This window comes from Canis lupus, chromosome 38 (genome assembly GCF_003254725.2).
Source record: "Canis lupus dingo isolate Sandy chromosome 38, ASM325472v2, whole genome shotgun sequence".
Lineage (NCBI taxonomy): Eukaryota > Metazoa > Chordata > Mammalia > Carnivora > Canidae > Canis > Canis lupus.
The window spans coordinates 3,097,111-3,118,149 of NC_064280.1; the positions used below are offsets into that span (position 1 = coordinate 3,097,111).

Genomic DNA, 21,039 nt, shown 5'->3' on the forward strand with positions numbered 1-21,039 from the left:
TATCACAAAATAGTTGCAGAACCGCTGACCCATGCCTCTGAAGAAGACTAAATAACTAAGATTTTAATAATGGTTTAGAGGGGTTTGTTTCCAGCCTTAAGGGACCAAAACACAGTGTTCAAAAGTTAGTTGCTCGTTCCTACTCTTCCAACTCCCCGACCTTTAGTGTGGTTATATTACTTGTTTGAAATGCCATTTGGCTTATTTATTTCTGTTTGTATTTCTCCCCACCCCCCCCCTTCAGAATGAGGTCTGGAAAGACATTTCTCACTGCCAAATCTTTTCTCTTGATTATAGATTGAGCAGCCTTGGGAGATGGGAGAGACCTGCTTATCCATAGATGTACTCAGAACATTATCAGAAGTCAGTGCTGGGGTCATAGGCCAAACACAGGGTGGACACCGAGGCCCATCCCAAGGCCATTTCCCCTCATTGCTGGACTCACCGGGACTGTGGGGAAGCCACCTGATGGATTATGACCCTTGCTGCTTTCTCCTAAGAGAACTCTTCTCACATTCTCCCTCTGTTCTGCATGAGCACTTCTCTTGCATTTAGAGCATCAAGAATCCAGCTCTCAGGACACCTGGGTGGCTCAGTGGTTGAGCATCTGCCTTTGGCTCAGGTCATGATCCCGGGTCCAGGGATTGAGTCTGGCATCCTGTGGGGAGTCTGCTTCTCCCTCTGCTAATGTTATATCTCTGCCTCTCTCTGTGTCTCTCATGAATAAAGATACAAAATCTTAAAAAAATAAAAATAAAAAGAATCCCGCTCTCATCTCAGTTCTAGGCTGTGATCCTGAAGACTGTTTACCAGCAACTCATGTAATATGCTTGATGTTATATGTTGGATTGTCTTGACCTGGTCCTTCAGAGGTGAAGCTGCAGGGCACTGCTCATTGACACGCAGACTTGAAGAATTTTCAGCTCTGTGGCTGGACTGTTTGTTAGTGACTTGTTCTGATGCCTCCACTGTTTCTTCTCCTTGGCTTTCTGTGCTCAGATGCTCTGGCCTCTTTAAAAACTCTTTTGCGCCAATTCTGACCTGGCCATTGTCTGCTTTCTGCTTGGAGATGGCTTCCAGATTCCCCTTTCTTTACCCCATTTAACTCTTCCTCCGTCTCCCACACACTTATTTGATTTCTCTCCTTCCTCCAGACACATATAATATGGTCAGTGCTGCTGATTCCAGCTGTTCTGAATCTTGCCTACAGCTTAAGTTCAAAAACAGATGGACCCAAAGCATCCTAGATGCGGTGCCAGTTTCCACCACATGAAAACAAGTTACTGAAAAGCATCAGGAAATTTTAGAATAGTTTTGAGGTTTGATTCTATGTCTTCTTAATTCTCTGCCCAACTTCTCCATCTCTCCTGACCCCTCTCCACGTCACATGTGCCTCATTGGACCAACGCTTTTTTCTAAAACCTTTGCCCCCAATTTCACCCTCTCTTTGTACAGATGGCTTTAACCACTGGGATGAGACCATGGTGAGGATCAAGCTCAGTTGTTGCTCTTTTTCTGATTGTCTCTGCCTCTTTTTTAATCTTCCAGCAAGGGCTAAGGAATTTCGGTCCTTTTGGCCATAGAGAAAAAATGAGTCCGAGTCTCTGTGTTTATAAATATGTGTGCATTTGCTGGTCAAAGAAGTCAGTCACTAACTTGGGGATAAAGTTTATGTTCCTCCTCTGACTTTATCAGTAGGGGGTGCAAAAAGGTGCCAATCCCACAGCCTACCCTTGCATTATTATAGACAGGGAACATATTCCCCGGGAAACTCTGACATTGTGCCCACACTACTGCACTCCCCATTCTTGCAATTTGTGAATGCTTTCTCCCAATGTTCTGAGGAACACTATTTAACTTCAACATTTCTAGTCACCCTGAATCTGAGAGAAAGAGAGTCAACATGGTGGGGCCACTTACAGGTGCATCGGCAGACACTGGTGGTCATTTACAGAGCATCAGGAGGAAGTTGTTGGCACTGTCCAGTAATTATCAGGTGTCCACTGTGACCAGAGTACTAGACACTGTAGGAATTATCCTCAAGAGAAGTCCTCAGGGCATGAGCTTCTCAATATTCAGGGACCTGTAACTCGTGTTATGGTATGGTGTGTACGTATATAACACTCCTTCCCTCCCTCCCTCCTCCTTCTCTCCTTTCTTTGGAGAATACGTGGAAGAGTTCTTAGTTTCTCAAAAAGGATCTAGGGTATGTAATCAACCTCAAAAAGATTTTATAAAAATATGTTGTAGTACAAGCTGGAATACACACACGTATAGACATTTCATGGGGTATTTTTAAATAACTGAGAACAGCACTTATGTAAAACAGTCCCTGTAGGTCTTTGCTCTGTGTTGTACTCTGATATTTTCTTCTTTGTTCTGTGGTATTATGTCCTACTGTCTTCTCTTTCATTTTTTGAGAACTGCTTTGTGGTGACCTGCTAAATTGGTCTATTAACCCCACTAATATGTTGTATCCCAGTTTGAAAAACATTGCTTTAAGACCATTGGTTCTTAAAATTTTGGTGTGCATCATATTACCTGGATGTATATTTAAAATGCAGATTCCCAGGGTGCCTGGCTCACTCAGTTGTAGAAGTGTGTAGCTCTTGATCTCAGGGTTGTGAGTTTGAGCCCCATGCTGGGTATAGAGATTACTTAAATAAATAAAACTTTCAATAAAATGAATAGAATAGAATAGAATAGAATAGAATAGAATAATAAAATAAAATATAAAATAAATAATAAAAATAAAATAAACTAGAGATTCCTGAACATCACTCCACCCCTAGTGAATCAGAATTTCTTACAGAGGAGCACAGGAATCCATATTTTAAACAAGCACCCCAGGTGACTCTGATGCAAAGTGATTTGGGGTCCTGAAGATACACCGAGAGCAGCCACTCTCTCTCAGACTTAGGAGCCTGGCTGCTCAAGGCTTCAGATCACACACTCATTCGGTGATGGCAGATACTAGTGGGTATCATCTGAATCCACACTGAGAAGCTTCCCATGGATTTTTCCCTCTCGTATCTCGATTTCTCTTGATTGTCCTTTTTTTCTAACACTGCTCTGGCCCTTGTGGAAGCAGAGAAGGAGTTAACTGAGGCCATAGAGCAGAGAGTGAAGGAACTCCAGGGTCATTTTACAGAGTGGCTGGGGTGTGGCCCAGCGCTTCAGTAGGTGCCCAGAGCCATTCCCAAATTAGAATGGGGTGGGATTCAAAACTGCTTTTCCTAGTCACTTGCCTTTCATGTGTAACCACATGCAGTGTGTCAACATGCTTTCTGGCGCCGTCAAGCACTAGCAGTTTTGCTCCCTCTGGGTTCACGGACTCTTGGTATTCCGGTTATGTGTTGTCTTGAAATAGCTCTGTGCCCAGGCTAGGGCAGCTGAGCATTGTCCATTAACTCTTTCAGCACCAGTGCTCGACAGATGCTAAGGGCTCTTTAGTTGAAATAAAACACGAGCTGAGAAAAGGATTGCTACTCAAGAGACCTGGGTCGTTGCCCTGCTCCTCCACTGTGTGGCCTCAGGCTCCCTGAGCCTCAGTTCCTCATTTAGAAAATGATAAGTTAGCTCCAGACTCTAGGCCACCGAGAAAGTCTCTTCTAGATCTGAAGTTCCATGATGCTGCTTTTTGTACCTTCTGGCTTTTTCTCTCTGCACTTGACAAGTCTTCCTTCTAAATCCTCTTTTCTAGGTTGGACACAGGAGATTCACTGATTTGGGAAGTTTCCAGAGAACCCAGATGATAAGTTAAAAATCACAAAATGTATTCCTCATTAGTGCAATGATGAAGTATACAATTTATCAAGCCACGTTCACTGCAAACTTGGGTAATAAGGCCTGGGACATTTGAGATGTGTGTCTCTTCAGACACGACTCTAGCCACTTTGTTTTGTGGGTGTGAACCCATTGCATGGACAAGGGATGATAATACTTATCATGGTAATAACAAATGATGACAATACTGATTCTTAGATGTAGAGCACTTTAGTGTTTATGACCTTTTTTAATGGACATCATGCTGTTTGACCTGTTCTTCATGATAGCCATGTGAGTTAGGCAGGGCCAATCTGCTTCCCCCATTTATTTTTTTTAAGTGGATAAAGAAATGTTGAGGCCCAGAGTGTGTCTGTGGCTGATTCAAGATTACCCAGCTCTAGCAAGGAGCAGAGCTAAGACTAGACTCCAGGTCAGAGGCATGGTTCAGGGTGCTTTGCGGAGTACTACCTCACTGAGACAAGATACCATCGTTCGCCCGTATTACTTACAGACCTGTAGAACTCAGTAACCTGCTAACCTGGAAATTGACCAGGGCATCTCCTACTCCACTCAACCCTTTACAACTCTGCCAGTGAAGTACTGCATGGTTAGTAATACGCTGTCATTTAGAGCACACAGCCAGTGGGCGTACAAGCTCAGTTACTCAATAACCACCCAGATACATGCTACAGCAGTTGATTAGGCAGGATTGATGGAGGCTGAAGATGCTAACTATTCATTAAATGAATTTTTTTACTGTGCTCAACATTTACAAGATTTCTGTGACTGTGGCATCTGTCATTAGCTAGTGCTGATTAAGTACCTGCCCAATTCTTAGTGATCGATGTTCACTACTATTCCAAAATATACCCTGACCTCAAGAGACTTCCTTCCAATAAGGCGAGATAAAATACAAAATAATACATAAAAATGGATAGCAATGCATGTAGCTGATCTGATGAGTATTGAGACTTGAGTCCATTTAGCTCTGTAGTTTCAAAGAATCAAGTGATATTTCTTTATTCCTCCTTCACTATTTTTGTGAGCCATGTTTGGGAACTCATTGTCCCATTAATAGGTATTCAGGAGGGGGAGGTCTGAAACTTAGGGATACCCTTTCTTCCCAAGTGGTTTGTTGGCACCTGACATGCGTAAGCACTACTTGCCAGGCAGGAGTTACTGGCTGTAGATCAAGCTTCTCTGCTCGTGCCTCGTGTCAGGGAGATGCCTACTCCCAAGGTAGTGGTTACTGCTTTGAAAAGAAGTGTGGATTTTTGAGTGACATCATTCCAGTTTGGCACAGACAGGTATCTCTGTCTCTGGAAGGAGCTACTATGGGTGAGCCAGGCTGTCTGTCTCAGTTCTCTCCCAAGATTTCATTCATTCAAAAAAAATCTGTTAAAACATCTGCGTGTATTTTTTTTTTTCTGTATGTTTGTCATGTGCTGTAATTACTTATGAGGTTTCTGGTGACATCTTAATTAACTAGAGAAGAAAAAACTGAAGATATAATTTTAGAGTTAGTCACACATTATCCTTTGCATTGTTATATAAGGGATATATGTTAACTGCTAATGTAGATGGTTATAAAAATATTTTTAAACTGAGAAACATATATTTTTTGTTTCTTGGTCATCAGTCATATCTTTGTTAAGTCTTTTGCTCTTGCTATGATGTTTTCTTTTAAGTGAATTAGTCAGCTCCCACCTATTGATATAGTCTCAGCCTCTTTGCGGGGGAGAGGGGGTGGATTTCAGGATGGAAATGTGATACCTGAATGCATTTCCAGGCTGTTGATTCTATGGACTCTATTGGGTTAGAGTGCATAGTGTTTGTTCTCTAGCATGTAGATTGTACCCAGAGTACACAGGGAGAGTTTAGTCACCTCTTTGTGTATACCTTCCAATAGTTCTGAGGATGCTAGTGGCAAGACAGAGGGTGTAAACAAAGGGAAGGTCCCAGGTCTGCAGAAGCCATAGAGAAGGCTGCTGAGCAGGCAGATCTTCTACATCAGCTGGATCAGGGTTCCATAACATGTCAGTGTACACACAAGCATCGAGACCAGGATAAGATGTGAATTGTGGTTGATGGACAGTCTAGGAGCAGGAGGACCATGTGTTGGATCCAGGAAGTCCTCCAAACATGGGAGAAGCAGGTCAGAAATAAGAATGTTGTTCCCTTTCTCTCTACTGTCCAGAATAGTACCTGGCACATAGTAGGTGCTCAGTATTTGTTGAATGAATGGAATAAGATGACTAGAGATCAAGGACTCAGAAGGGACCTGGACAATAAGATGTCAGGGATCTAGGCAAGAAACCTGAATGATGGAGATTTAAATCTTGTGTAGGCACCCTCCACCCCTGCCGTGTCTGGTCTCATGGGGTCCATGGAGCTGTCTTGAGATTAAAGGAATCTCTAGCCTTCCTCTCCCTGCCATGAACACGGGGTGGGTGGGGATGGTTGGAGGGAAAGCAGAGTCTCTTTCCTGTCATAAATTGATGGAGACATCTCCAGTCAGGGTCCATGATGACTCAGAATTGAGAACCCCTACCAGTTCTCTGACCTAACCCAGGGGCACATTGGTGCTATAATCATTCAGGAAATAATTATTAAGATCTCAGACATGGTGCTAGTCCAGTTCTCAACTTCAAAGCAGACTCTTAAGCTTTCAGCTCGGGGACATGCCATGGTCCCCAGGGTGTGGCTGGGCTCCCTGGAGCTAATCCAGAGCCACAAGAATTCTATTTCCATACAGCGTTTCCCCCAAACCTGATTATAGGGGACAACTTAGACTATTTTGAGTAAGGTGGGTACACCACTGCTTTAATCCTTTCTAATCATCTGTCTAGGCTACTGAAAACAATTTGTGGGATTAACTTGTCCCTGAAATTGTGGAAGCTCATTTCTCCATACATAGAATATACATTTTTGCCTTTGGCCCTTTTTCTGTCTCTGAGCTCTCCTAGCCTGATCTCACTACTGGCAGAGCTGAAGCGGAGCTGTGAGAAGTGTGCCTTCCCCCTCCTTCCCTGCCTGCTGTCTTTGAAAGATGCCTCCAGGCTGCCACTGCACTCCTGGGTTGCACAACCAGCAGCCACCATTACAGGAAGAATCTTTTTCAAGTCACTTCCCACCTTGGTGATTTTTTTCCCCTCCTTCTTTAAACACCTTCCCCAACAAATCCCATCCATCCTCTGGCTTATCTGGGTCAGAAAGGGTCTGATTTTATGCATGGCACTGTCAAACCATAAATCCGCTGCAGCTTTGCCTCTCCATCCAGCCCGTCTGCTTCTGTCAGCATCAGCAAAATGCATAATAGAGAAAATAAGCCAGAAAGGCTAATAACATTCATCTGAATAAAATAATCTCTTTGGCTGCCTCAGTTCATTTCATTTTAATCAAGGTGCCAGGAGGGAATTTAGGCTTAAAAATCCAACTCCCTGCTTGTCACTAGTTCCCTGTCCAACTGTCACTAAATGATCCCTTTTATTAAGCAGGTACTTTTTTTTTCCCCTTTTTTATACCCTCTTCATAGTTGGCTGCTTACTAACATCTATTGGATGTATTTAACTCATTTTGGGTTTTGTCTATCATCACATATGTGCCTGTTTTTGAATGTGAGAAATGGCATTTCTCTTAGATATATTGATATTTGCCAATGCTGTGGACAGACTGGCAGGTTTGATAGGAATTCCGAGAAAGAGGGGCTCAGCAGAAGTTGCTGAAGCATCTCGGGCTCTGGTGATCTGAGTTCTCTTTGGCTTCCTTCCTGTCTCCTTCAGCACATGGTTCCCTGTGCGGAATGCAGGACTGATTCTTCCACCCTGGTCCGTAGGGGAAGAAAGGACAGTGGAAGATTAAATCTTGCTCTCCCGTTGGTATCTCCCTCACGTCTTCCCAGAGACGTACAGCTGCTTGGTTAATTGCCTATTGCTGCTGTCTTATCCCTACCACTCTTGGCCAAGGGCTGTGCATTTTCAGCAGACTGCGCTCTTGGCCCTGGCCCAGGGCCGGGTGAGGAGCCTGTTGGAAATTGACGAAAGCTGATCCCAGTTTGTTTGGAAATAAAAATAATAATATTTCTTCACATTTGTACAGTGTTTTACTGTTGATGTCATTCTTTTGCTCTTGGCATCTCATTTTACCCGCACAGCAGCCCCGTAGGTGGGCAAGTCAGAGACTGTGGGAAGGAAACATACCTTGGTAGAGCTGCACAGAAGCTCAGGCCAGCCGCTGATGCTGAGCTTGTGTCACGCGTCCCATCTGCAGAGCTGTGAGCCCAGCAGTTCTTCACTAAATAGCACCTTCGGCCAGGAGGGCTTCGGGATGTTACAGTCGGGCTTTGCAGATGGTTAGGGAGCTAGATGGACACCAACAGGGCGCATGCCCATTTTATAGGGGAGACAACTGAAACAGAGTGGAGAGGGCAAAAAAGAGAAGTGGAACATGGAGGCCAATTTGGACCTTTATAGAGTTCTCTCTTTGCCCTAGATATCGTAGAGAAATCCCTTTGAGCATTTGCCACTAAGTTTGTTGAGCATTTATGAGTAGCCTGTAGTTGAAGGAGAAAAACTGGCCTCATATATTTGAAGCCACTGATTCAGCTGTGCAGGTTTATCAATTCAGTGCATTTATAATGATGATCTCTTTTGTGGATGCATAGCCAGCTTGTAACTTTCTGGGCCTGCTTGCTTTCTTTCTTCCTTTTTTTTTTTTTTTTTTTTTTTGACTCCAGCATCATTCCCTCTCAAGTGCAATATTATGTTTTCTTGATCTGCCTCCTGAAAAAAAAAATTTAAGTAAGAAAAATACTTCTGGATATTTTGTCTGCTTTTTAGGGATTAGTGTTTGAGGAGGTTTGCAGCTGTTCAGTACATTCCTGAGGGACGGAGACCCTTTTCTTTAAATGCCCAAGTATTACACAACCTGACTCCAGGGGCGGGGAAAGTAAAGAAACTGTACAAACAAATGATAGATGGAAAAGATATAAAGACAAATTTCAATCTCCTAACCGAATGAAGTTCCGTTGGCTCTAGCAGCCCCAAATAAAATAAGGCTGCAAAGCTGCTGAAGCAGGAAACCACTCGAGCAGAACCTTAATATGCTCCCTATGAAATCACGTCTCGTTGACTTGCTTATTTTCCAGCCCGAAGTGTGTTTCATCTTTGTTCGTGTTGGCTGGGAAAATTGTCTCTATGGTATATTTGTGTTCCCCTCCTACGACATGCCCTTCGCCTTTCCCGCTCCACCACTATCCCAAAATAAATAAATGAATTAATTAAAACACCTCAGTTGAAAGGAGGATTATGTCCAAGAAAGCATACAAACTCAAAGAACTAAAAATATTGCCTGAAAAGTGGCAGTAATAGTAAAAAAAAGAGTAACAGACCCATAGAAGAAGCGGACAACAGAGTTTAATACTATCTTGAAAGGCTTTTTTAAAATAAAAATCTTGCATAGACGTAGCAGATCCAAAGCAGTGCCTTACTGGTGTAAATCCACCTTTGAAGTGCAAGTTTATGAAGAGAACTCATTACAGGGTCAGTTGGTGAGAACAGTGAGGCTGTGTTCATGACCCAAAATATTGAAATTGGGATTATGAATCAGAGTTGCAATTTTATATCAGTTTCAGCATCCAGGTTATTCCTGGCTCTGATTTGGGTTGCCTAATATCAAGAAAATCCTGATTCACACAGATGAATTATAATCCTGAGATAGTTTTAAATTGGCCAAGGCTTTTGAAAAAGGATATTTTTGTTTTTAAGTTGAATCACTAACATTACCTAGCAGCGATCCCCATTCCCCTTAATATTATTGGGTAAGCCCGAAAAAGTGTAATAAGTGTTAAAACAATTGTTAATGATGGGGTGATATTGAGCATTCTCACTACCCAACCATGGTCTACTATGGCATGTAATTAAACTTGGCCACTGTGTGTCAAATCACGTGCTCACATGCACAGCATTACCTAAGGAGGCACACAGGCTGGAATTAAAAATGAAACCTGTGCAGGACATCCGATCTAACCAACATCACATTTTTCAAAAGTCTGGATACACTAATTGGTTCTTTAGTCAAAAGTTTGCACACAATGTAACTCACCTAGAAGCCCAGGAGACATTGTGATAGTGTCTAACTCAGGGAATCTGGGTCCCTGACACATTTAACTGGGGGTTGCTCGTTTGAATGGATGTGTCACAGTTGTTTGAAATTGAATTATTTCTCAATAATTCTGGAGTTTCTCAGAACATACTTTAAGAATTCCTACTCACTGAAACCAATAATAGCCATCACAGCACCTGCTGTAAGGATAGAAGAATATGTGCTAAAAGTACATTGCCACCTCAGAACTTCTTGGTATAATTATAAATATATAGTTCTTAATGTATTTACAAATTTATTAGTTTTAAGGCATAAAGCTTTTTGTTTTAAAAGATTCCCACTTCTGGGGTGCCAGGGTGACTCAGTCAGCTAAGTGTCTGGCTCTTGATTTTGGCTCAGATCATGGATCTTGGGGTCCTGGGATCGAGCCCCATGTCGGGCTCCCCACTCAGCAGGTAGTCTGCTTGTCTCCCTCTCCCTCTGCTCTCTCTCTTTCTCGCAAATAAATAAATAAATAAATAAATAAATAAATAAATAAATCTTAAAAAATAATAAAAGAGTCCCACTTCTGCCTATCCCTTGTATTAACTCATCTTCGTTTACTCATCCTTTCTTCTGAGGGCCCCCTTGGGATTTATGCTCTGTATCCTCTTCCATGGTATTCGATTGGTTTTGCCTCTCCTGCCATCACTTGTGATCTGCGGTATACATTTGTGGGTAACTGGCCCTTTGTTCATACCTCTAATGTTCTGCTATATTATAGGTCTTTCTTTCCCACTGTGTCCTGTGATATCAGCACTTTTTTTTTTTTAAGATTTTTGCTTATGTATGAGACACAGAGAGAGAGAGAGAGAGGCAGAGACACAGGCAGAGGGAGAGATATCAGCACTTTTACAACTAAAAGCCCCTAATACTGTACTTTGTTCATTTAAGATACAAACGTTTGTATGTTGGTGAAATTGAGTTGCAGTTCCATTCTTATGTGCATGAAGCACTATAAGGAAGGACCTAATAGAGACTACTAACCCATGTCCACCCCTAAGAAACAGATTGAGCAGTTGTCAAGTTCAGATCTTGTGAGGCCTGCTCTTTTAAAGAAGCAAGTGTAAGTGCCTGATATATTCCATGCTTATTAAGGACATGGATACTTTGCCACCCAACAAAAATGGAAACTCAATTATTTAGGATTTTGTAACTGAAACCGATTCGGAATGTATTAGAAAGTTTTCTTGCAGTGAAAACATCAAAGGTCCCTGAAGGCCTATGCTCAACTTTGAGTTTAAGATTGTTTCCTATTAGCTTTTTTTGGTTTGTTTTTCAGATGCTAAACATTTTGAAAGGAGTGGATTAATTACACATGTATCTCTTTCAGCTAATATATATATTTTTCATTTCCATAGAAATCTTTTGATTTTCCTAGAACAATAAAGGACATAATGTTGCTGAAGGGGTCAGAAATGAAATATTAGGTGCTCTGACTACAGAGGTGTTACGCTGGGGGGCAGAGGTGGGGTGGGGGGCAGATATAGATCAGTTTCAGTTTGGACTCCAATGCTCATTGGTTTGAAGTAACTTCTCAGTGCTGGTTAGATAGTTGATGAAATGGTCTGGTGTGTTCTGAAGCCAGAGGAGGTGTGGTACGATTGGTTGCTAATAATTACCTTACTACAGATTGGAAAAACCCCCTTGTAAAGTTAAATTCCAAGCTCTACAAATCACAGCTGCCCAACAGCTTCCAGCTCTGAATGCAGGCAGTGCTGACGCAAGAACCAAGCCACTGTCCACTCACTTTCTTTGCCTTAAGAGTCTGACTGTAGGGAGGAAAGAAGGGGAAATAATGTGAACAGATTGTGATTCTTTGCAATGATTAATCCCAATTCTCTACAACGACAAGGCTTGGTTTTTAATTCCAGCATTGCCACTTGTGTAGCTATGTGACCTTGAACAAGATATTTAACTTTTCTGAGTCAACTTCCCATCCCACATCTGCTGAATGTGTTAATGATACATCCTTCATCAGGCTGTCATAGGGTTCAAATTAAACAACGTTGAGTATAGGGCCCCAGCCACATGCCAAGTGCACAGCAAGCCCTTGACAAATAATATAGCAAACAACTCCTACTTTCGGTTTCTCTTTTTAAAGAAATCCAGCTTGCGGATACAGAACTTTCTGTTGCTTGAATCTGTGCTACACACCGAGTAGATAATCAATATATTCTTTTGGATCACAGTGTTTTCATTAGAAAAGAACTCCTAGGTTTGGCACTTGACTGCTCCAATCAGGTGTAGAGGTTTTAGGAATACATGTGTTCAGATATAGTTTGTGCTCTTGGTTGTATGGGACATGACATGATGGCTCAACCCATGAACTCAGAACCTCCTTAGATGTGTCCTTGGGACTAAGGGTTTTTAGGGACTTTTTTCACAGCAAAAGCCTTGAAGGTTGTTGTCTTCACTGAATCCTAATATGAATAAATGTGTGGAGATGTGGTCTGTAGTGCTCTTGTAATTCTTGTCTTTAGACTTCTAAGTTTTGCCTCTAAACCTAAACACAAACCAAATGATTTAATGACTAAGATTATGGGCTTCGGAGTTGGATAGCCTAGACCTGTTCTAGTCAGAAAACGTAGAGCTGTGGTACTAGTCCCTGACTCTTCCTTAATGTCTCTATGATTTGGCTGTCGGCAAGTGACGACTTCTCTGAGTTTCAGTTTTCTAATTAGCAAAATGGGGATAACAGTAATGTTTTCTTAAGGGGAAATTATGAAACTTATGGGATAATGCATGTAAAACATTTACCAAAGTCCTAGAACATTGTAGATACTCAACAGATAATCCTGCTTCTCCTCTTTCTTCTCCTCTTTCCCTCTTCCTCTCTCCTCCCTCCTCTTCTCATTATTCTTATTTTCTCCACTGAGGTTTCAGATAAAGAGAAAACTAGAGGTGCAGGCTTCAAGGAAAGATGTCTATTTCTGACTCAGCTTTGATCACTGTGATTTTATGACATGGACTATATTCATAGCTGTTGGCCCTGGCTACTCACCTACACTGATTTTTTTTTTCTTGCTGTTTCTCTGCAGGAAGGATCAGAATGTACTCTCTCCAGTCAACTGCTGGAATCTCCTCTTAAACCAGGTGAAGCGGGAGAGCAGGGACCATACCACCCTGAGTGACATCTACCTGAATAATATCATTCCTCGATTTGTCCAAGTCAGCGAGGACTCAGGAAGACTCTTTAAAAAGGTATATAGCTATTTCTAGGCACGGAGATCCCTGGGAGGAGCGATGACACCATCTTGTAAATAAGAGAAAGACTATAGTATTGGCCCAGTTAAGAGGCTTTTCATTTTCCTACTGTGATCTCGTGGGAGAAAAAAAAAAAAACCCTGAATAGTCATTCTTTTCTTCCTTTCTGAGTTGAATCAACAGTAACCCTGTGAGTAACCGTTTGCAAGATACAATCCCAACACTGGCAACATAATTCATAATCTGCATATTTTGCTGATGATGGTGTTTCCTTGATGTCCTTGAGTGATTTGTGAAACTGTTGAGATTTGGGAACCTTCAGTGTGGTTTCACCTTTCCCTCTTCTAGTTCATGTATGTTTGTGATTCGGTTTAGTTTTCTTTCCAAGCATTCATCTTGGCCGAGGTGAACTCATGAATTTAGTGGTAATCTTACAAAACTAATGCCAAATTGACCTTACCTGTCAGTGGTGGAAATAATCTCTTGGAGACTAAGGAACCTTATTTCTAAGCTCTCTCAACCTAAATTCTCTCAATGGAGTCACTGGTTACAAATGATGGCAAAAGCTCCAACCATTTTATATAATGTATCATGTCTAACATTCAAGCTCTGATATCCCCAGATTTTTCAGAAGGCAAATAGTCTTCCCACAATGTTATAGATATAAAGGGGGTAGGTATATAGGGCTATTTCGTTGGTTTCCTATATAGGAAATCCATTGGTTTTCATTTGACAAAATCCAGTGTTAAAATTCAAGGCTGGGAGAGAAAGAACTTTGGTAAACAGGACTGTGGTCAATAGTAGCCAGTTTTTCAATTCTTAACATTAGGAAGTTTTCCAGATCTCAGTAGGTCTGGAATTAGAACCCAATTCTTTTGTTTATACCAGCATGAAAAAAGAACTGATTTAGAACATTCCATCTACTTAATGCATCTGTGTAGAGGCTTTTCCTGTGTCTTAAAGACAGGATATGAAGAGTAAAAAGCACCTGACAATGAAAAGAAGGAAGAGAAAGAGAACTTCTCCCGGAGTTTACTGGCTATTTTTAGCAGCCTGGCTGCACTGCGGTTGGAGCCATACTTCATTTAGGGGTGAAGGTACTTTTCACCATTTCCTCATGGTTTCCAGCATCTGCTCTAGCTTCCTTGTCATTCATCTGAATTATTCTGCAACCCTTGGTGACATGAGGATGTAGCTAAAATGAATGCCTGTAGTTAATTTAATACTGTACTGAATACTGGAAATATGCTAGAGAGTAGATTTCAGGGGTTCTTTTCACACACACACACACACACACACACAAAGGTAACCGTGTGAGGTGTGTGAATTGGCTTGACTGTAGTAATCATCTCACTATGTATATATCCACATCAAGTCATAATGTCATACTCTTTAAATATATAGCTTTTATTAGAAAAAAAAATGAAGGCTATTTAGGTAGAACCTTGACAGTAATCAGATGCCACTTCAGCTCTTCTCTGTGACCTTGACAGCCACTTAGATTAACTCTAGAAGGACAGGGACTGACTGACTGTTTCCTCCTTCATTTTCTCTGTTCATCTGAGAAAAAACTTCTGTGAGGGATGTTCAGCTATCTAGACTTCACTGAAACTCTCAGCTCTCTTTTCTCCCAGCTTTAGAATGTTAGAGAAGAGCCAAGCTGAAGGAGGATTCTGGCCCATCCAGAACTCAGAGATGTGTATGCTGAAGGCAACCCATCATCAAAGCCTTGAGTGCTTCAGGTTTTTCAGGTGCCATTCACATTTCACCAAGAGCCTAACTGCATGGTTCATATAGAAAATATGGGGCCTCTGCCCTCCAGAAAGAAAATCTGCCCATGAAAGATATTCTTAGCCATGGTCTCAGAGTTGACCTCCTTACGTAAATTGTGTATTTCTTTGGTCGGGGCATAAGAAAGAATTTCTAATTACTCATGGGACTGTTTATGTATTACATTTTATTGAAGAAAGGTGCACATATAACAGACTTACAGCTACATGCACTTCTACAAACTGAACACACATGGTAACTAGCTCCCAGATCAAGAAATAGATTATTTCAGTACCCTAGGATTCCCACTCTCACTTCCTCACAGTCCTCAGGGGGTTGGGAAGGGTGGTCCCAACCCCCAAGGATAGCAACTGTCTTGACTTTTAACATCGGACATTCGTTTTACTTGGTTTCATACTTTATATAAATAGAATCATACAGTGTGTACTCTTTTGTGTCTGGTTTCTCTCATTCAACATATGTTTTTGAGATTTACTCATATTGTATATGGTTGTAGCCCATAGGACTTTTTCTTGATCTTAAAACTTTTTCATCAGTTAAATAGAGTTGTAATTAGAGATATGTATAGGATTGTTGAATAGGCAATGTTTACTATCCCACTGGGTGAGTAATCTCTTTTCTCTCTCCCCTGGGGTCCATTGTAGGCAGAGGGTTCTAAGGTAGAAGCTGGCTTGGCTGATCACAAGTGTAAATTAATTCTGTTTTGGCTGGGTGAGAGCCTCTCTGCTTTCTAGTAATGGGCACAGAAGGATTCTTTTTCCATAACTTAATTTTTTATTCCCTTTTGCTTTAAGTGTGTTGCAGGTGAAGGATTAGAATCCCATTTATTAAGATGTAGTAATCAGACCAGAGAAATAAGGAGTGAGCCGGGCCACACTGGCAGTTAAGGGAGTCTTCCCAGGGCTTGCTCTAGTCTATCACAGAAGAAAGGTCTCTTCCAAGTGACCCTTCCTCTTGGTCTCAACTCTGCTAGTAACTCTGAAACCTTGGGCAATTACTTACTTCTTTCTGTATACACCTCAGTTCCCTAAAGTTAAAGATAAAAAGGCTTGGCCTATATGATCTTCATACTGCCTTCAAAATCTAGCTGGTAACTCTGAAACCTTGGACAATTACTTCTTTCTGTGCCTTAACTTTAGGAAAAGTTAAAAAAAAAAAGTGCTTGGCCTATATGATCTTCATATTGCCTTCAAAATCTAGTATACTATAATTCTATGATGAATTTTATGATACCCAGTATTGGGTATCCTGTACTGGGGGCTTCCTTCTGGTTATTGGGTGACCTTTGTTAAATTATGATAAGTAAACTAGAATGCTCAAGATATGGACAAACAAAAGTGGATGTGGGTATGGAGAGTGGGCTAGCTCACACAATTAAAGATCAGATTTCTTGAGGAATGAAGCATTGTTTCAGATTCCCTTAGCTATAATGGCCAGCAACCAAGAGTCACCAAACAGGAATCCAAGTGCATAAAATAGATATACCTTTTGTTTTACCTGTAAATTTAGTTCCAGCACCAAAAGGGAAATCCACATTTCTCTGGAAACACACTGTTTAGGAAAGACATTGGAAAACCATTTCTGGTTCAGCCATGGACACCTGTGAAAATTCACCTGAGATTTATGTGAATTTGGATCTATTTCTCACCGGCAAAAGTCATGGGTTTTCCTCCTTTTTAGATTCTTTTTTATAAAGCTATAAAACTTAATGGTTCACTAGCAAAGGTTATGATAACAAAACCAACATTTGTTGAACTCTTTTGTGCCAGGTACAATATTAAGCACTCTATATGCTTAATCTTTACAATAATTCCATAAAGTAGTTGCTATTAATACCGCTATATTAGGAAGGAGGAAACTGAAGCTTAGGGAGATTAATCAAAAATGAGGTGAGGGGGCACCTGGGTGGCTCAGTGGTTGAGCGTCTGCCTTCAGTAAATGGTCATGATCCTGGGATCCTGGGATTGAGTCCCACTTTAGGCTCCCTGCAGGGAGTCTGCTTCTCCCTCTGCCTATGTCTTTGCCTCCTTCCCTGTGTCTCTCATGAATAAATAAATAAAATCTAAAAAAAAAAAAAATGAGGTGAGGTTAGTATTTAAATCCATTCATCTGACTCTAAAACTTTAGGTTTCCTCCCACATATTCTGTTAGGACTCTGGGTATGGTGTGCAGAATAGAGGGTATTCTGGATTTTCTTACCCTTTTCTGTCAAATCCAGATATTTCACTTAGTTACAGAATTAACCTAACCTTTTCTCTTGCACACAAACCTTCAAAAGGTTTGGAGGTGTTAAACATCAACATTGGATTGTTTTTCCTACTTGGTGTCTGGGTAAGCAGCTAGAAGTTGACAGTGAAATAGGACAGCAGGTTTTTTTCTCCCCAGGGGCAGGATCTCTAGTAAAGAGGGAAACAAAGACTTATTAAATGTGAAAGCTGGCCAAAAATCTGGCTCACAGTTTTAACTCAGCTAATTCGGGGATGTCAGGGTGCCTGCACAATTGGCCCCTCTGTACTACTGAACACCCTAAAGGGATGCTCCTTGCCGGCCCTCTGGTTTGTGGTTATGTCTGCTGGGACATACTTTGCATTTTGCATGAAGCCATGGTGGAGATTCCTTTAGCTAAATATAACATCTAGAGAAAGTAGCCTCCTGTCCAGAGCATAGAAACAGACCCGCTTTGTCTAGGACTCCAGGGGAAACGGAGCCCATTTGGTGCTCCTGACATCTCCTTTCGCTTAGTGAAAGCTCAGTCTGTCTAACCCCTGTTGGAACCAAGGTTTAGGCAAATATTATTGCTGCCACCTTCATTTGTTTAATGCGGTGGCTTCAAAACCCAGAGCCAAACATTGCCAAATTTTACTTCCAGCTCCATGTCGTCTCTGTGAGAGACACGTTCTAAAGAATCTCAACAAGAATACAAATCATTTGTCCCACGTTCTGATCTTAAACCGAAGTAAACTTAGGTGTGCATTTTCCCACAGGGGAGAGGACAGCCTTGCTCTCTCTTCTTCCTTTCACTTTGCTGGAACACACTGAATGTACCTCTGACTTGGCTTTTCAGCTCACTGTTTCTAGCCCATAGTTATTCATGCTTAGCCTTGGAAGCAGTCAATTTGTATAGTCTCAATACTCTCAATTGTGCCCGCCTTTTTTTTCCTTTTACAGTATTCCAGTTAACTATACTTTTGTTTTGCCTGTAGTACCCTAAGTTTCCATGGTAGAAAGGTTAAATTGAGTAAGTTAGGCAGATTCCTGGTAGACCAGTTGTTTAGTAGTTCTCAGCTTTCCCTGTGAGAGTCATTGGGAGAGTTTAAGAAAAAAAAATCTTTGTGACTTTAAAGAGACAGATTTCTTAGGATACAAAAAGCATAAATAATAAAAGAAAAAAGATAAACTGGACATCACCAATTCTTAGACTTTTGCTCTTAGAAAGACATTGTTAAGAAAATGAAAGAGATGTCACAGATTGTGAGAATATATTTGTGATACATGTAACTCAATAATAAGACAAACTACCCAAAATTTTAAAAATAGGCAGAAGATTTTATATAAATATAGTGGCCAACATGTAAATGGCCAATAAGTACATGAAAAGATGCTCAATATCAGGAAAATGCAAATTAAAACAGTAAGTGTGATACATACTCATTAGAATGGTTAAAATTAAAAAGACTGACAACATGTTAGTAAGGATGGATGGAATTCTCATATGTTGCTGGTGAGAATATAGAATGGTACAACCACTTTAGAAAATAGTCTGGCAGTTTCTTATAAAGTTAAGTATGTACTTACCATATGACCCAGCAATTCTGCAGGTAGATATTTAGCTCCAAGAGATCTAAGAGTATATATATCTACACAAAGACTTGTACCTGATTATTCATAGTAGTTTTTGTTATAGGCTGAGTAATGGTCCTCGCCAAAGATGTCCACGTCCTAATTCCTACAAACCGTGAATTTATCTTATCTACATGAAGACTTTGCACATAGGGTGAATTTGAGGATCTTGTAATGAAGATATTCTGCTTCGTATCTAAGTAGGCCCTAATGCAGTCCTGAGTGTCCTTATTAGATGGAGGTAGAGAGAAATTACAGACCAAAGAGAAGAAGGCCATGTGATGGAAGTGGAGGAAAGCAGAGTCACAGAGAGAAGACGCTAGGTCACTGGCTTTGAGGATGGAGGAAGAAGCCATGAGCCAAGGAGTACGGCTCTAGAAGCTGGAAAGGGCAAGAAAACGAATTCTGCCTGAAAGCCTTCAGGGGAATGCAGCCCTGTTGACACCTTGGTTTTGGCCTGGTGAAATCGGTTTTGGATTTCTGACCTCCCGAACTGTAAGAAAATAGAAATTAAAAATAGAACTACCATATGATCCAGCAATTCCACTTCTGAGTGTTTATCCAAAGAAAACAAAACACTAATTCCAAAAGATAGATGCATCCCTATGTTTATTACAGCATTATTTGCAGTAGCCAAGATATGGAAGCAACATAAGTGTCCATCATTGGATGAATGGATAAAGAAATTGTAGTGTATATGTGTGTGTGTGTGTGTGTGTGTGTGTGTGTGTGTGTTTGTATTTATATATATCCTGGGCTGAAACCAAGAGTCAAACACTTAGCTGACTGAGCCACCCAGGTGCCCCCAAATTAAAAAAAATTTAAGAGAATAAATGCAGGTTGCTTTAAGTCACCAAGTTTGCATTAATTTGTTATAACTGATGTAGGAGACTCATATTGTATTAATAATAGTCAATAATGGAGACAACTCAAATATCCACCAACAGATGAATATAAAAACATATTGTGATATATCCATATATGAATACAACTCAACAATAAAAAGAAATGAAATGCTGATAGATGCAATAATATAGATGAACTCCAAAAACATAACTGATTAAAAAAAGCCAGACACAATGAATACATTCTGTATTATTCCATTTATGTGAAATTTTAGAAAAGATAGGTCTAATCTATAGTGATAGAAAGCAAATTGTGATCACCTTGGGGCCAGAGTGGGATGAAGGGTTGACTGACTCATGGTGGTTACATGAGTGTGTACATTTGTCAGTACTTAAAATGTGTACATCTTATTGTATGTAAATTATGCCTTAATAAAGTTGATTTAAAAATAATTTAGAGGAAAAAAATAATAATAATTTAGGGGCACCTAGGTGGCTCAGTGGTTGTGCGTCTGCCTTCGGCTCAGGGTGTGATCCTGGAGTCCTAGGATCAAGTCCCACATCGGGCTTTCTGCATGGAGCCTGCTTCTCCTCCCTCTTCCTATGTCTCTTCCTCTCTCTGTGTGTCTCTCATGAATAAATGAATAAAATCTTTTAAAAAAAATGTTTTTAAATAGCATGCCAATGCCTCACCCCAGGGCAGTTGTATCAGAGCCTCTGGGATAGGGCCTAGCTGATTCTTTCATATTGCCAGGGTTGAGAACCAGTGTTGTAGGTATTCTGCTTTCCATCCTGGGGAAACCCAATAACATAGCAGAAGCCATAAAATCCTGTCTATCTGTATGTGAGCCACATTTGCCCAGGCAACAATGTCGAAGCACCTAGGCAACTCATTGTGATTTTCCTACTTTATTCTTGGAGAATGACAAAGGGTAAATCTGGATTCAGATGAGTAAGTCGCACTGCAGAAAGTGGGAGATAGAGGAAGGGTGCTGAAGAAGAAATGTAATAATGGGATATCATTAGTTCTTTTCTCTAGGGTCTTTAGATGTCCTTTCCCATTGGTTGGTCAGTTTCAAGAGACTTGTCATGACCAGTCAGATTTCATTTGGCACCAATGAAATGTGTCTAGCAGTAAAAGCATAAAAGAGGTTTAAAACCAAAAACAGTGCATGTTACTTACTTACCTACCTACCTGTTTATCCCCTGTAGATGGGGACAGGATTTTTTAGTCTTTGAGTCCAGCTGCTTCACATATGTAAAAAGACTGGATATTGTAAAGAGGCATGTTCTGCGGTGGTGTTATAATTAATAAAGGAGGAGCAGTGATCCATAATGCCAGTATCGTCAAATGTCCCTGATGAGTAGTGTAGAGAGAAAGAATGGACTTCTAAGGGTTATGCCCTGCCCTTCTGAGAAAAAGTTTAACCTGGAGACATCTTTGGGA

General features: G+C 40.9%; 1 protein-coding gene across 12 annotated transcripts in view; it reads left to right on the forward strand.

Moving 5' to 3' along the window:
- The window catches only part of SRGAP2 (SLIT-ROBO Rho GTPase activating protein 2), a 235,254-nt gene that overhangs the window by 104,490 nt on the left and 109,725 nt on the right, over nucleotides 1-21,039 (forward strand). For all 12 annotated transcript variants that reach the window (XM_025421058.3, XM_025421060.3, XM_025421059.3 and 9 more), the window contains exon 4: nucleotides 12,951-13,113. In XM_025421058.3, coding sequence (XP_025276843.1) covers nucleotides 12,951-13,113 — 163 coding nt within the window. The remainder of the gene's footprint in view (nucleotides 1-12,950; nucleotides 13,114-21,039) is intronic.